General features: G+C 34.4%; 1 protein-coding gene and 1 pseudogene across 5 annotated transcripts; one reads left to right on the forward strand and one right to left on the reverse strand.

The window, feature by feature from the left end:
• Positions 1-586: 586 nt before the first annotated feature.
• LOC145169302 (uncharacterized) lies at positions 587-4,358 on the forward strand (annotated as a pseudogene). The gene is made up of 3 exons (XR_013742421.1): positions 587-686; positions 1,802-2,360; positions 2,516-4,358. The product of XR_013742421.1 is annotated as an uncharacterized LOC145169302 (transcript).
• A 3,988-nt stretch (positions 4,359-8,346) lies between these two features.
• Positions 8,347-11,855, reverse strand: LOC145131636 (inositol-tetrakisphosphate 1-kinase 3-like). 4 transcript variants are annotated; one of them, XM_079066308.1, is made up of 11 exons: positions 11,377-11,408; positions 10,670-10,828; positions 10,509-10,541; positions 10,225-10,293; positions 9,795-9,918; positions 9,622-9,714; positions 9,443-9,550; positions 9,191-9,379; positions 9,038-9,093; positions 8,859-8,943; positions 8,347-8,779 (listed from the first exon to the last, which is right to left on the reverse strand). In XM_079066308.1, the coding sequence occupies exons 5-11, from the start codon at positions 9,838-9,840 to the stop codon at positions 8,676-8,678; spliced, it is 681 nt and encodes a 226-aa protein (XP_078922434.1). In that variant the 5' UTR covers positions 9,841-9,918; positions 10,225-10,293; positions 10,509-10,541; positions 10,670-10,828; positions 11,377-11,408; the 3' UTR covers positions 8,347-8,675. The 4 variants fall into 4 exon arrangements, with proteins under 4 accessions (XP_078922434.1, XP_078922426.1, XP_078922429.1 ...); XM_079066300.1 differs by lacking the exon at positions 10,225-10,293 and having other exon boundaries at positions 10,747-10,828; positions 11,377-11,855; XM_079066303.1 differs by lacking the exon at positions 10,225-10,293.
• Positions 11,856-13,787: the final 1,932 nt, after the last annotated feature.

Genomic DNA, 13,787 nt, shown 5'->3' on the forward strand with positions numbered 1-13,787 from the left:
CCACTATTTTTATTTGTAACATCCAACCTTTATAAGTATATTTTATATAAATATTAAATATGTTATACTTTATAATATATTTTAACTCTAATACAATTTATAATTAAAGTCTTGAATTATAATGTAACAAAAAATCGTAAATTTTAAACGCCATCAGTTTTTATTCTTTCGACTAATATACAATTATATGCAGTAAATAAAATGTAATATTTGTACGACTTTTATCGTAATATTTAAAATAAAAAAATTGAGAGAGTGAAGATAACTAAATTTATAGTTTTGACTTTTGACTAAATTTTATTGGGAGCTGCCACCTCCGGCGACCACTATCATCATTTACTGCCGGCGACTTAACATCGTCACTAACCACTGTCGTGACCAACTCCGACAACTTATCTCCGGCCACCATGTCGAAAATAACAGGAGAGAGAGAGAGAGAGAGAGAGAGAGAGAGAGAGAGAGAGAGAGAGAGAGAGAGAGAGAGAGAGAGAGAGAGAGAGAGAGAGAGAGAGAGAGAGAGAGAGAGAGAGAGAGAGAGAGAGAGAGAGAGAGAGAGAGAGAGACGATGGTTCTTAAGCGGCAAACGATGGTTCTTGGGTGGCAGAAGATGGTTCTTGGCCGACCGACAATGGTGGTATTCGTAGGGGGTGATCGCCAGTGTTTTTATTGTAAGGTGACGACAGAATGTTTGAGGGTGGGTGATGTTAAGATTTTCTAGGGTTTTATTTTTCTTTTATAAATAGGTAATGACCTAACAAAATATGGGCTTTAGAGCTAACAAAATGTGAGCTTTTTATTTAAACGAAATTAGTCTTTTTTTAAATTTTTTTTTTAATTTATTAAATTTATTTAAATTAGTTTTTTAGTTTAGTATTAAAAAAATTATTTTCTATATTTGTAATTTTAAAACGTTATACAAAAATAATTTTAATAATTTACATACAAAAAATATAAAAAATATACATAAACGTTTTGTTTAACATATTTTATGTTATAGGTTTGAAAAAAATAAAAAAAATATATTTTTATTAGTAAAATAATTAATTTTTTTTTTGGTTATAATGAAGTTAGTAAAATAATAATGTAATAATTAAATAAAAAGTTAATGTAATAATTATGTTATAATATAGTAATGATAAAAATAAATCAAATGATTAGGCTGGATAATAAAAAAGATAGACTATTAAGGTGGGGTGGAAAAAAGTAAACCTAATGATATAGGCTAGTGTTGTAGATTGGTGTGTCCAAAGTAGGACCCTAAATTTTTTATTAAAAAGATCCATGGTATGTCGCCGAGATATCCTTATGCCTTCAGCAAATTTAATGGCTCTACCACCTACAAAAACCCAATGCTCACAATTGCACCATTACAAGATTTTGTTCACCGGTCTTCAACTTCTCTCTCTCCCTCACCAAACCATAAAACCCATAGAAACCCTATTTGTTCTTTGATTTTCTAACTATCATCTCTCTTTGTGTTTCGATTTGACTTTCACCTATTTATGTTCTATGTTTCATCATATCTCAGTTGGCTCATGTTTTACCGTATAGGACTTCTGTCGCCCGATTTTGGCTTCTTGCATTTTTTGATATCTTTGGATTTTGGGTTCTTGCACTTTTTGATTTTCTGTATTGGTTTTGGATTTCGTTTGGTTTACTCCCAAACTTGAATTGATCACAATTGAGAAGGTATTTTTCGTTACAAAATTCTTTTCTTTAATGGCAAATTCACCTGGAATTTAATTCCCTTGACACCAACATCAAAACGAGGAATGATTACCCCATATTCGATCATGTTGAGTCTCCAATGGTGATGACAAGCTAATCGCTACCTCTTCCGCCGACAACACCGCCCGCACATGGTCCAGCTCCGACGGATCTCCTATCCAAGAATTCATCGGACACGAACAAGGAATCTCAGACGTCGCATTCTCATCTGGCGCTCGGTACCTTGCCACCGCTTCCGATGACAAAACCGTACGCTTCTAGGATGTATCCGCTAGCTCACTCGTCAAAACGCTAACTGGACACACAAACTACGTCTTCTGCGTGAATTACAACCCTCAATCGAACATGATTGTCTCCGGTTCTTTCGATGAGATAGTTAGGGTTTGGGACGTGAAATCCGACAAATGCTTGAAGGTACTTCCTGCGCATTCTGATCCCGTAACTGCTGTGAACGTTAATCGAGACTGGACATTAATTGTGTCCAGTAGTTAAGATGGATTGTGCAGGATTTGGGATGCATCCACAGGGTATTGTATGAAGACTCTGATCGATGATGAAAACCCCCTTGTTAGCTTTGTCAAATTTCCCCAAATGGAAAGTTTTTTCTTGTAGGTACCCTGGATAGTACATTGGTGAGTGAATTCTTATTTCTTTTCCTTGACATCAGTAATTCATATCTTGTTCATAGTATTCACAATGATAATCTTTTCCCTTGAATCTGATTGGCCTTATATTCACATTGAATCCCACCAATTTCCCTAAAAAATGTCATTTTGTTTTGATGCAGAGGTTATGGAATCTATCAACTGGCAAGTTCTTAAAGACTAACAATGTCCACACAAACTCAAAATACTCCATGTCATCAGCATTTTCAATCACAAATGGCAAATACATCGTGAGTGGCTCAGAGGACAATTGTGTATACTTATGGGAACTTCAAGCAAGAAAAATAGTCCAGAAACTTGAAGGTCACACAAATGCTGTAATAATAGTTGCTTATCACCTAATTGAGAATATGATTGCTTCAGGTGCTCTTGAAAATGATAAAACAGTGAAGATTTGGATTCAGGAGGTCAACAAAATAGAGGATCAAACAGATGAAATTGAAACAATAATTCAATAAAACAGTAAGTAATTTCATGGTTTCTATATGAGTTCAAAGTTGATTGCCATCTTTTGTTTTTCTCTTCGAATTACCTGTAGTTTTTGTATTCAGATTCTGTAGTTTAGTTGGTTTCTTTTGATCATGGTCTCATAATCAAACTAAGTATTTTGGGTAATGTTAATTGTATTCTAAATTTGAATCTTTTAAATCATGGACTTTAAACTTGGGAGTTTGTTTGGTGTAATTGAATGGATTCACAAACGAATGAAATGAAGAAGATAATGGAATAACTCATGACATTCTAATATTCTATTATGGGTTAATGACTTAAAATGGTAACTAAGTTTCATTTTTGTTAAAAAAAACACCATTTAAGTATATCCTATTCACAAAATACCATTGAACTTAAGTTTTCGTTCACACAATACCATCTAAATTGACTTTTTGTTCTTCTGTTCCCTTGTCTAACTGGTTCAGCTGGTTTTGAGGTATAGTTTACCAGGAAAAAAAATAACACTTACTGTGGCTTTTTAGTCTACTACATGGAATTAATGTAACTTGGGTGGTTTGAATATGGTTGGAAAAAGCCATCCCCACAGACCATTTTTTTCAAGATAGGTTAGTTTGGAATCGAAGGGAAGAATCTGCTAAGGAAGTCTCGGGTCTCGGCTGGAACCGGCGAAGTGGTGGCGACGAAAAAGAGTGGTAACAGTAGGTAGGTTCGATGGTGGTGAGGTGGTTTTCGATGGTGGTTTCAGGTGCTAGGTTCTCGGTAAAAACGAAGAAAGAAGCAGCAGAGAAAGATTGAAGATGAATGAACGGTTGATATTTGGATTCTCTTGTATTTTCTTTTTGTTCAAGGTTTCGATTGGAAAAGATGAACAGTAGCTTCAGTTCTTGATGATTCCCGCAAAAACAGGTAAGAGGTGGTGATGGTGTTCGAGTTTTTGAAGGTAGTATCCCGTGGATTTCAAGGTCTCCGGTTGGACTGAAACGAAGAAGGCAGCATGTGAGTTTGTTTGGAGGTGGTGCGAGAATGAAGAGGTTGCGAGGGTGAGTCTCAGGTCTCGGCTGGAACCAATGAGGTGGTTATGGGTTTTGGTGGTTCTCGGCTATGGGTTACTGAGGTTTGAATATGGCTTGAAAAAGTCATCCCAACAGGGGCTGGAAAATCGGTTAGTTTGTTGATGTTTCTTGGAGCAAAGCAAAGCAGCAAGAGGTGGTTCCGACTTCTCAGTGAGCAGCATCATTTTTTTTGTTGGTTCCTTTTATGATTTTTGTTGCAGGTTTTTAGATGGAGAAGACGATGAACAGTAGCATGCAAGGGGTTGCTTGGTTGTTGGATCGAAAAAGGAAGTGCGCAAGGGGGAGGTACAGCAGGTCTCCGGTCTGACAAAGGTCTCCGGTTAGAGCTAGAACGAAAGCAAGCAAGAGATGAAGAGGACGATGAACAGTAATCGTTGAAAGAAAAGTCAATTCAGATGGTATTATGTGAACAATTTGTTAAGTTGGTTGGTCACTTTTAAACAGGATATATTTTGTATAATATTGAAACTTAATTACCTTTTTAAGTCATTAACACTTCTATTATCATGTCTTCTATTGATTTGAATAATGAAATTGTTATGTTTTTGTTTGTTTTGAAAAATTGATTTGTCATTCAAACGTATAATATGTTGTATACAATTAGAAAAGTAAATGAAATTAAAACAAACGGTTCAAACAAATCCAAAAATATACATCACCTATACTCTACTATTAAGAACACATATTAATGAATGCTTGGATTTCAATGTACAACCTGCAAACGAATAAAACTTTAAAATTTTGCAATAATGAAAATTATATTAACTTTTGATTTATATTGATTTATAGTTCATCATTCATTTTAATTTTTGTGTGGGTTAAGTTTATGTTTAATTTTAACAACTTGTTTTGAAGTGTTTGATTTTAGGGTTTCACTTGGAAGGATGGAAGAAAAGAAAAGAGGGACACATCATTGTTTTCATTATCTTACATTCCTACTACAATTCTGCTGTATTGTCCAACTATCCACCTAGGTAGAAACTATCTATTGAAATAAACTATCCAACACAAAACAGACTGCCAAAAAGCCGTAATGAACTAGCTCGTGCATAAAGGAAACTAATCGTCACATTAAACTATATGCCGAAACAAACTATTCGCCGTCCGCTGCTTTGCGCGGGTAACGGCTAGTATATATATATATATATATATATATATATATATATATATATATATATATATATATATATATATATAATTTGTAAGAAAAGATTAAAAGTTGGGTCAAAATTGTAAAAAAAAATTGAAAGTTGAATAGGGCAGTGTCAAGATTAGATCTGAGGCAAGTGGGCATGTTGTGACTGTCAGCTAAGAACTTAGACCTGACAAATATGTCTTGTGTTGAAACAATAAACGGGCTGATTAGAGTTAGACTTTGTGTATATCATGTCGGGCTAAAAATTTAGACCCGGAAAATGTGTTGTGTCGGGCTCATGTCATATTAAAACAGTAAACGGGTTGAGTGAGCTACACAATAACCCGACCTATTTAATTATCGTGTTGTGTCATGTCAATCTGTATTTCTGTGTTGAGTTTCGCATTAGGTTTAGACCTTGAAATATGTTATATGTCATTTCATGTCAGGTTAAAATACAAAACATGTCGAAAGAGTATGAGTTTGGTATGTGGAAAAAAACTGAAAGAAAATGTAGTAGGCAATGTCGGTGGCTGAACGTGGTTGCTTCTCTAAGACTAATCGGTGTGGGCAACGCCCACTCCCGTTCTGATGATGTGGCCCCCGGAAAACGTTGTGGTAACGGCTGCGCACCGCCCCGCCTAGCCGTTTTTGTGCGTTATGTGGCCATCCGTAGTGTTGGTAACAAAGGGCAACGGGAGTTTTTGGACGAATGTGACCATTGTAGGTCCGAAAATGGTGAGAGTTACCCTCCCCTGTTGTTGTACGTACCGGTAATAGCGAAGAAGACAAGAACTTTTCGATTTAGGTAGTTTTGGCCCCTCAAGTTCCACATATTATGAGTTAAACCCCTAGCCAAATTTGTCTTACAAATCTAAAAAAAATACCACTTTTGCCATAGACTTATATAATCTATTTATTATTATTATTATTATTATTATTGTTGTTATTATCATTATCATTATTATTAAAATAGCATGTTTTATTAATTTATATTTGTTTTTTATAATTATTTAACAAACGAAAAAAAATGATGATATGAAAATTAGAAGGTGTTATAACATATTGCCTATTTCCTCCAATTCGTGTTATAACAACATGATGACATGGATGGTGGGATGACAACTTTTAGGTGTGATAACATTGATAACATATTGCTCATATCCACCAACCTAAAAAAGAGGATGAATGGATTTAGGGCAGTGGCGAGTCTAGAACGTAAAACCACATGGTTCACTATTTAAAAGAAACCGATAAAAAAAAATCAAACAACAGTAGTTGCGGGTTCGGGTCAGACCGGGTCTTATAAGCCAAAAAGGATTTAAAGTTCTTATAATTTTACCACGGGGCTGTGGCAGAGGCCGAATGGGTGGTTGTTGGCGCAACTGATCGGCGATTGTACTAATAGTGATAGTTGATTGTGAAGATTTCAACGAGATCGAGGACTAAAGAGAAAACGCTATTCTTAATGTCTACTGTTGATGCCGTTCACACGATTTTAATTTTTTCTGTATATTTTTTTAGAAAAAGTTTAAGTTGTATTGGGTTACTCTTGTTGGATTATACCTTAAAAAATATTGGGCTATCAAAATATAGATTATCGGTCGTAAAATTCAAATTAATACATACCTTTCTTTTGCGAAAAATATTAGATAGTTTACTAAAAATAATTAGGATAGGTCACCAATTTTAATCTTATATATATCTTATTATAAGAAAAAAAAAATAGGTGGGTCGACCCACCAAAGATATGTCTACCCTCGCCACTGATTTAGGGTTAGATGGCTGGGGTAAATGTTTTGTTTATTTTATTTTTTGTTAATATATATATATATATATATATATATATATATATATATATATATATATATATATATATATATATATTAAACTCGAGAACACATTTCATTGTCCTTCATTTCTTTCCTCCTCCTTAAAAAAAAATAAAAAAAACACCAAAACACAACTTTCATCCTCATTCCTTCCCTTTCCCCTCTTAAAAAAATCATAACATGGTGTAAGGAAAGAAGAAAAAGATGAATCCTAGGGATATCCTAAAAATGCGACTAAATTATGACTTTTATATATCTAGAAAAACATTATATATAAAAAATAAAAACCTTGAAGACTTTGTAAATAATAAAAGTTGGTTGCACATGGCTTTATGGACTTGTTTTCGCCATCACGGATCTTCTTCATCCTTGTTATCTCCTTTGTATGACGTAATGTTCACTCAGTGGCGGAGCTACATGGGGCGTTGGGGGTACTACAACATCCCCAAAAAAATTGTTTTATGTATATAAAAAAAATTATTTGTAAACATGTTCTATGTTATTGTACCCCAGCGAAAGAGATTATATCATGTTTTTTAATGCCCCAAATATGATAACTACATAGAATATTTATTGATAATGTTTGTATCCAATATAAAAATTTCTGGCTACGTCGCTGTGTTCACTACATTGAAGAAGGTTGCTGATACATTATAATGGCATGGAAGGTCAATTTTAGTGAGGTAAAGGATTCTCACATATCACAATTAAGAAGATAAGAAAAACAAATAATAATAATAATAATAAGTAAAAGAAAAAAAAACTGATTTTATTTCTTTATTTCAAGAGTCAACACAATATTTCTGATTTCTACATATACAAAAAGAAGTCTCTTTATCCAGCAAGTGTGTTAGGTCTGTTTTGATAAGAAAGAAAGACTATAGGAGGGGGCTGAATACAATCTTCGAACACTCTTTTGAAAATGAAGTGACGTAAAAATAAAGGTGTTGTTAACTTTATGATTGATTAATCTATAGATATGAGATAAAAGAAGAGCAAAAAGGTTCCTTTTACATTGGCTTTGATAGAAAAACTTAATGGTGTAAGCTAAAAGCAAAAGGACCATCATGCAAAATTTTGAAACAACAAAAAATCTCATAAGGACTATTCGTGATTCTTGAAGTCTTGATGCAACGAATGCATTATATATATGCGGCAGCAGGTGATCTGATCTCAAAAGATGGCAAGGAGAAACGTTATTGTCCTTGGGATCAAGACCCCCAACCCCACTTCAGATATGTAACTTTGGCAGTAAATGTTAAGCAACCCATGTCTCAGTTGATACAACAATCATCAACACAACAACAGCAACTAATGCATCTTCTTTTAACATTTTAGATCTCAACCAAGTCACGTATACATATCAATATATCATCAACAAAACAGATTTTTTTTTTTTAAAAAAAAAAAAGGTAAAACCTATAGTAAGGGTTAGACAAACAACCAACAAGCATAGAACGTAGTAATATCAATATGTGGTGTTAAGCTAGACACACACACACACCTATTAATTTGAAATTTGAAATTTGAAATCAAATATATACAAGCAAAGCAATGATGCATTTGGATTTGGTACATTACATAATAAAGGGGAAGAATAAAAGAAGGCGTTGACTGATGGTGGGGCCATTTTCCTTGAGCTTGGCTTGGCCACCACAGGCGGATGGGATGGGTGACTGGCAATAACATAACATTTTCCAGCATCTTTTTCTTGTTCATGTTGTTGTTGTTGTTGTTGTTCAACAGGTGGTGGTTTTATTGGAGTGATGGGAGGGATGATTAAATTCTTCTAAGGTAAACTAGTAGTAGAAGACCGTTTCTTGTACTTGCTTTTAGCCAGGTTGAGTAAGAAGTCTGTAAATATATGCTCGTATTCTGGCATTTTACCATACCCTGCAAATAACACATATCATCATATTTTTAATTTGAAGTTTAAACGACAATATGAAGATGATTTAAAAAAGAGAATTACCAGGAAAATAATTTATGTCAATCACATAAAACCGGTCTCTAGTCCCATGTTCACGAATCATATCCAGGTTGAACAGATGAAGACCCTGAGGCATCACATCATGTACATTGCTCACAATTCAATTATAATTTTTTATTATTTAAAAAATAAGCATTGAAAAGAGATAATTTAATTTATACCAGTCGACGACGAAGTTCTCTAGCCAGGCGTTCAAGCAAGGCTCGTGGAGGAAGCTCTGCCACAATAAATGAGGAAAGGTAGGTTTCTCCCAAAAACATGATTATATATATGATATGATATGATATGCAAGTGAAAGGGAGTAAATAGCATACCAGCAATACAAGGGTCCAAATCAGCAACTGAATCGTCTGCTGACTGGGCAGCACATGAGACCCTTGGAAAGCGGAACACGCCGCCAACGCTTCTCCTTGACAGGTCACGCTTGCTGACATCAGGTAAAGAGAATCTCCTCACAACCTTAACCGCATCCCCAACTATGTACACTTTGAACACAACACCACCTACCACCATAACACCACCAATTATTTTATCCATACAATATTCAAACAAATTCAATTACTTACCATGGTTAATAAACTCTTGGAGAACAAGGGGAGGCTCTAGCTTCTCAAGGGAATACTCATCATAAGCAAGTGACAGCTCATGCGACTTGGCAACCAAAGGCTTTGCAACTGAAACAGACCGCTCATTATATCAGCATTATTCTTATATATAATAATATTAATATATCTGCAAAACATACCAAGAGGTAGGGCTAATCCTGCCTGCCTAACAGCATCAGGGATAGATGATGGATCTTTCTCTATCACCAGTTGTTTTGGGACACCTACACTACCTGCATTTTGCATATGTTATACATTATGTCACAACAACAGACTTTGATTCTTTTGAGATGGATTGGATGAAATTTTTTACCATATGCAGCATCAGATAAATCAAGATCAGCAACGTCCTCAAGCATCGACTGTCTATTGTAAACATGTTGTATAGCACTTGGAGGATCCAACACTGTAACTTCTGGATGTGTCAGCCGATAATCCTTCACAATCAAACAAAGGGTTAATTACATTACATAATGCATGGATATCCTTTTCCTTTTTCTTTTTCTTTTAGTAACTCATATCTAAAACATAACAACTTTACCATCCAACACAAATTTCACATAGCCACCCACCCATGACCCACGTATGTTATTGTAATGGTAATCCCATCAACTTATCTAATACCAATACCACGAAACTTAACTAAGGACTAATTAAGCAAGCAAGTAAACTCCTAGACTCAGGTTTTTCAATTTCTCAACTTCATTCATCATTAGTTCATGTGTATGTATTTTTATGGTTACCTATTTTTGAGTAACTATGAGCTTGGCCAGAGTTACCCCATAGCAATACCATCTTGTCTGCATTTTTAACTGTCAACCATGCAATTTTGGACATAATAAGTTCCACCATACAGATTACAGATACAATACATACAATTTTAAACTTAAACAGACATCTTACATAAATAACCTATATATATATATATATATATATATATATATATATATATATATATAATGTGAACAATCTATGACAAGTAGGATTTAATATATCGCACTAAACAAGATTGTGAATAAGAACCAACCTCAAGAATTTGCTGCCATTCCTTCCCAGACAACTGGAAAATAAAGAGTCGAATCAAATAAGTATCATCATCAAATATCAACTATATGTATATGTATATATCTCTGGTATGTAAATGCGAGATGTGAAAAATAAATAATAAAAGAATGAAAAGTTGTTCACCATGCAATGCATGTGATGTGGTGGTTGACATATGTATTCAGATTTCAGACGAATATGGAAGAATAGGCCGCACTGACCTTATGCAGCACAATGTCAAAAGGACCTTGATCTGAAAGAGGCCTCGTTTGATCAATAGCAACAAAAAATATCCCCTTATTCCTGCATATGAATTATGAATCAACAAAACCATGAAAAAATCAAACCAAAATATTCATTCCAATAGCCAATAGGATCATTTGTCACAAAAGTCAACTGTTGCATAAGATACTCAAATACTGATTCCCCACATGTCTGTCAAAAGAATATATGAAATTCAAAAACAAGAATCTTTCTTGAAAAACAAAAGAATCCCACTAACCAACAGCCCAACAACTCTTTTGGAGGGCGGATCGAATCAAAGCAAAAAAATAATAATTTACATACCACTACCACATCAAAAGAACGAAAAAAGAAAATGGTTTTTATATTTTTCAAAGTATTCCAAACCCAAAAGTTTGCGAGAACAACAAAAACACTACGAAAATATAAATTCGATGTCTTGATTTTTTTATTTTGCATTTCCAGAAGCAATCCTCAATAAGGAACGATCGTATTTACGAAACGAACGTGATCCGATACTTGTACAAACACGTATATGAAATTAAGGATTTTTTTTTTTTAATTTGGTGAATAGCGGGTGATATGGGAAAATTGAATTAAAAATTTACCTAGCCAAACCTTCAAACTTTGGCTGCAAAAAGCTCTTGATCTTCTTAGATGTAAGAGCATAACCTACAACGACAACCTTCATCGATTTTTCTTGAAACCCCAAATCAACGATTGAACCACAGCTACTCGATTCCATTTCCCTTTCCTCTTCGCTCTCATACCCAATCATCTCCTCCTGCATCAACCTCATTATTCGAAACCCTGGTTCCAGAACTTCCTCGTCAAATTTCAATTTCTTCTAGCGATTTTTGAACAAATTGATGAAAAAGAAGCCAATCTTTCTCTAAAATTCAATCAAAATCGGATCCCAATCGTTTTTTTATTATTTATAAACGAATTAACGAGAAATGTAGGAAGAAAGATCGGGAATTTTCAGGCCAGATGAAAAAATTAAGCGATAAAAATTGCGAATGGAAAGGGTGAAATCGAATTTGAAGAAAACACGCAGGCAGGCAGATCATACGTGAAATACGTGTGTGTGGTTGCAGTGTATATATAGACAAACAACCCACACCTCGGAGAAGTTCCGCTGTCCACTTGCTCACTTCTATGGAAGGTAAATGGACATAAATACCCCTCATGATCTTTTCTAGATCTCTGACGTGTCACCACCCATTTTGGCATTTCCTCATCACACCCAGAATTTCATATTTACAAAATCAATATTTTTTATTAAAATGATATTCAATAAAATAAATTTGATATTAAAAATTTTCAATAAGATTGATTCGATTTGATTTCAAGGGAGGGGACTAGGGAATCAAACTTGATCTTTGAATTAAACAAATCAATAATCAATAATATACAACCACAGAATTTATAAATAACAAATCTCAAAAACATTTTTACCTTTTCTAATTGTACTTTTATTTTCTAATGAACACATCAGGAAAAAAAGAAATCTTACTATATCTACATGTAGATTAAATTCTTTTTTTTTTTTTTGTAAATTCTTAAAGAATTATGCACATTTGACTTCATACGTGAATATGATTTAAAAAAATCATGTTTTGAATATTCATATTTGAATATGCTTAATAATAAAGATTTACTAAGATTATTCCCTTTATTTTTATTTTTTTTAACGGCAAAACAATATATATTATATTAAAAACAAAAGCCAATGGGGAGTTTGTCAAAACATAACAAAATTGAAAGAAAAAAAAAAGAATGCAACAAAAAATCACAAAAAAGAAAAATAAAAAAGCACTCCCAAAATTGAAAGAAAAAAGAAGAATGCAACAAAAAGTCACACAAAAGAAAAATAAAAAGCACTCCCACGCCCTTAAAAATAAAACAGGAGACTCATGTTTGCAGCGGAGGATTAGTCGGTGCGCGAAAGCTGGCCCGGAAACCCTCGTTAGAGAAGTTCCCTTTCCAAAAAAAAAAAAAAAAAAAACAGGAGCAGCTCCACCAAGCCACCATGAATGAGAAAAGGCAAGTCAACCAGGAGCAAAATGCCAACCCAAGGAAAAATAGTAGCATCAGGAGAAAAAAGAATAGGCACCAATCATGACATCCAAATAGCCCCACTTCTCTCAATAGTTGAATACCTTAAGTAAATAACAAACAAGAAACAGCAGCCACACGCCTCCCACGTAAAAAATCAACAAGCTTGACAACTTTTGAGGGGTAGAGCTTGAGAAATTGATAGACAACAGCCAACTACGGGATTTGAAAAAGCAAAGTCCTTACTTTGACTTACCCAAATCAAGTCAAGGCGACGAAGCTCCTGATAGACTCGAAGCTCTTCATAGTCAGGCGTGGTATAAAATGCCTTCAACCACTCGGCCATCTCTCCTGCATAATGATTATGACCCAAAAAACTAAAATCGAGTGAATAGTGAATCATTCTGGAAATCAAGACAAACCGGGCACTACGGTGAGACGTGAAAACACCTGATCCCATTCCGACCTCTTTCTATGTATCAGTGAAGACTGAATTTAGGATTTGGCAATTATTTGTGGAATTCCTTCCTTCTTTCTTGACGTGACAAAATTCTTTATTTATTTCAAGAATTTCTTTCAGATATGACGGAATTGATATCGCCGTGAAATCTTTCTTTTGTTATTGCTTTCTTCTAACTCCTTACGTATACTTCACTCGTTGGGAAAGTTTATTGGCAACAGGTCGACACGAAGTGATTCATCATCCTCAAACGTCCTCCCTTTCCTTTTGTATGGTACTAAAACGGAAAAGTGGCTCCTCTAGTCGAAAAGAAAGAATCACTCACCTCACGAGGCTAGGTGGAATATAAGAGAAATTTTGAATCAAATACGAACGTATTCTTAAAAGAAAATTAGAGGACATAATAGTTAAAGGATACTTTTTAGCTCCAAAGGCCTATTACTTCTGGAATGAGAAAGGAAAGGATACTGTCAAGTACAAAGGGCTTGCGAATAAGGAAAT

Source organism: Lactuca virosa, chromosome 1 (genome assembly GCF_052849685.1).
Source record: "Lactuca virosa cultivar CGN04683 chromosome 1, Lactuca_virosa_CGN04683_v6, whole genome shotgun sequence".
Lineage (NCBI taxonomy): Eukaryota > Viridiplantae > Streptophyta > Magnoliopsida > Asterales > Asteraceae > Lactuca > Lactuca virosa.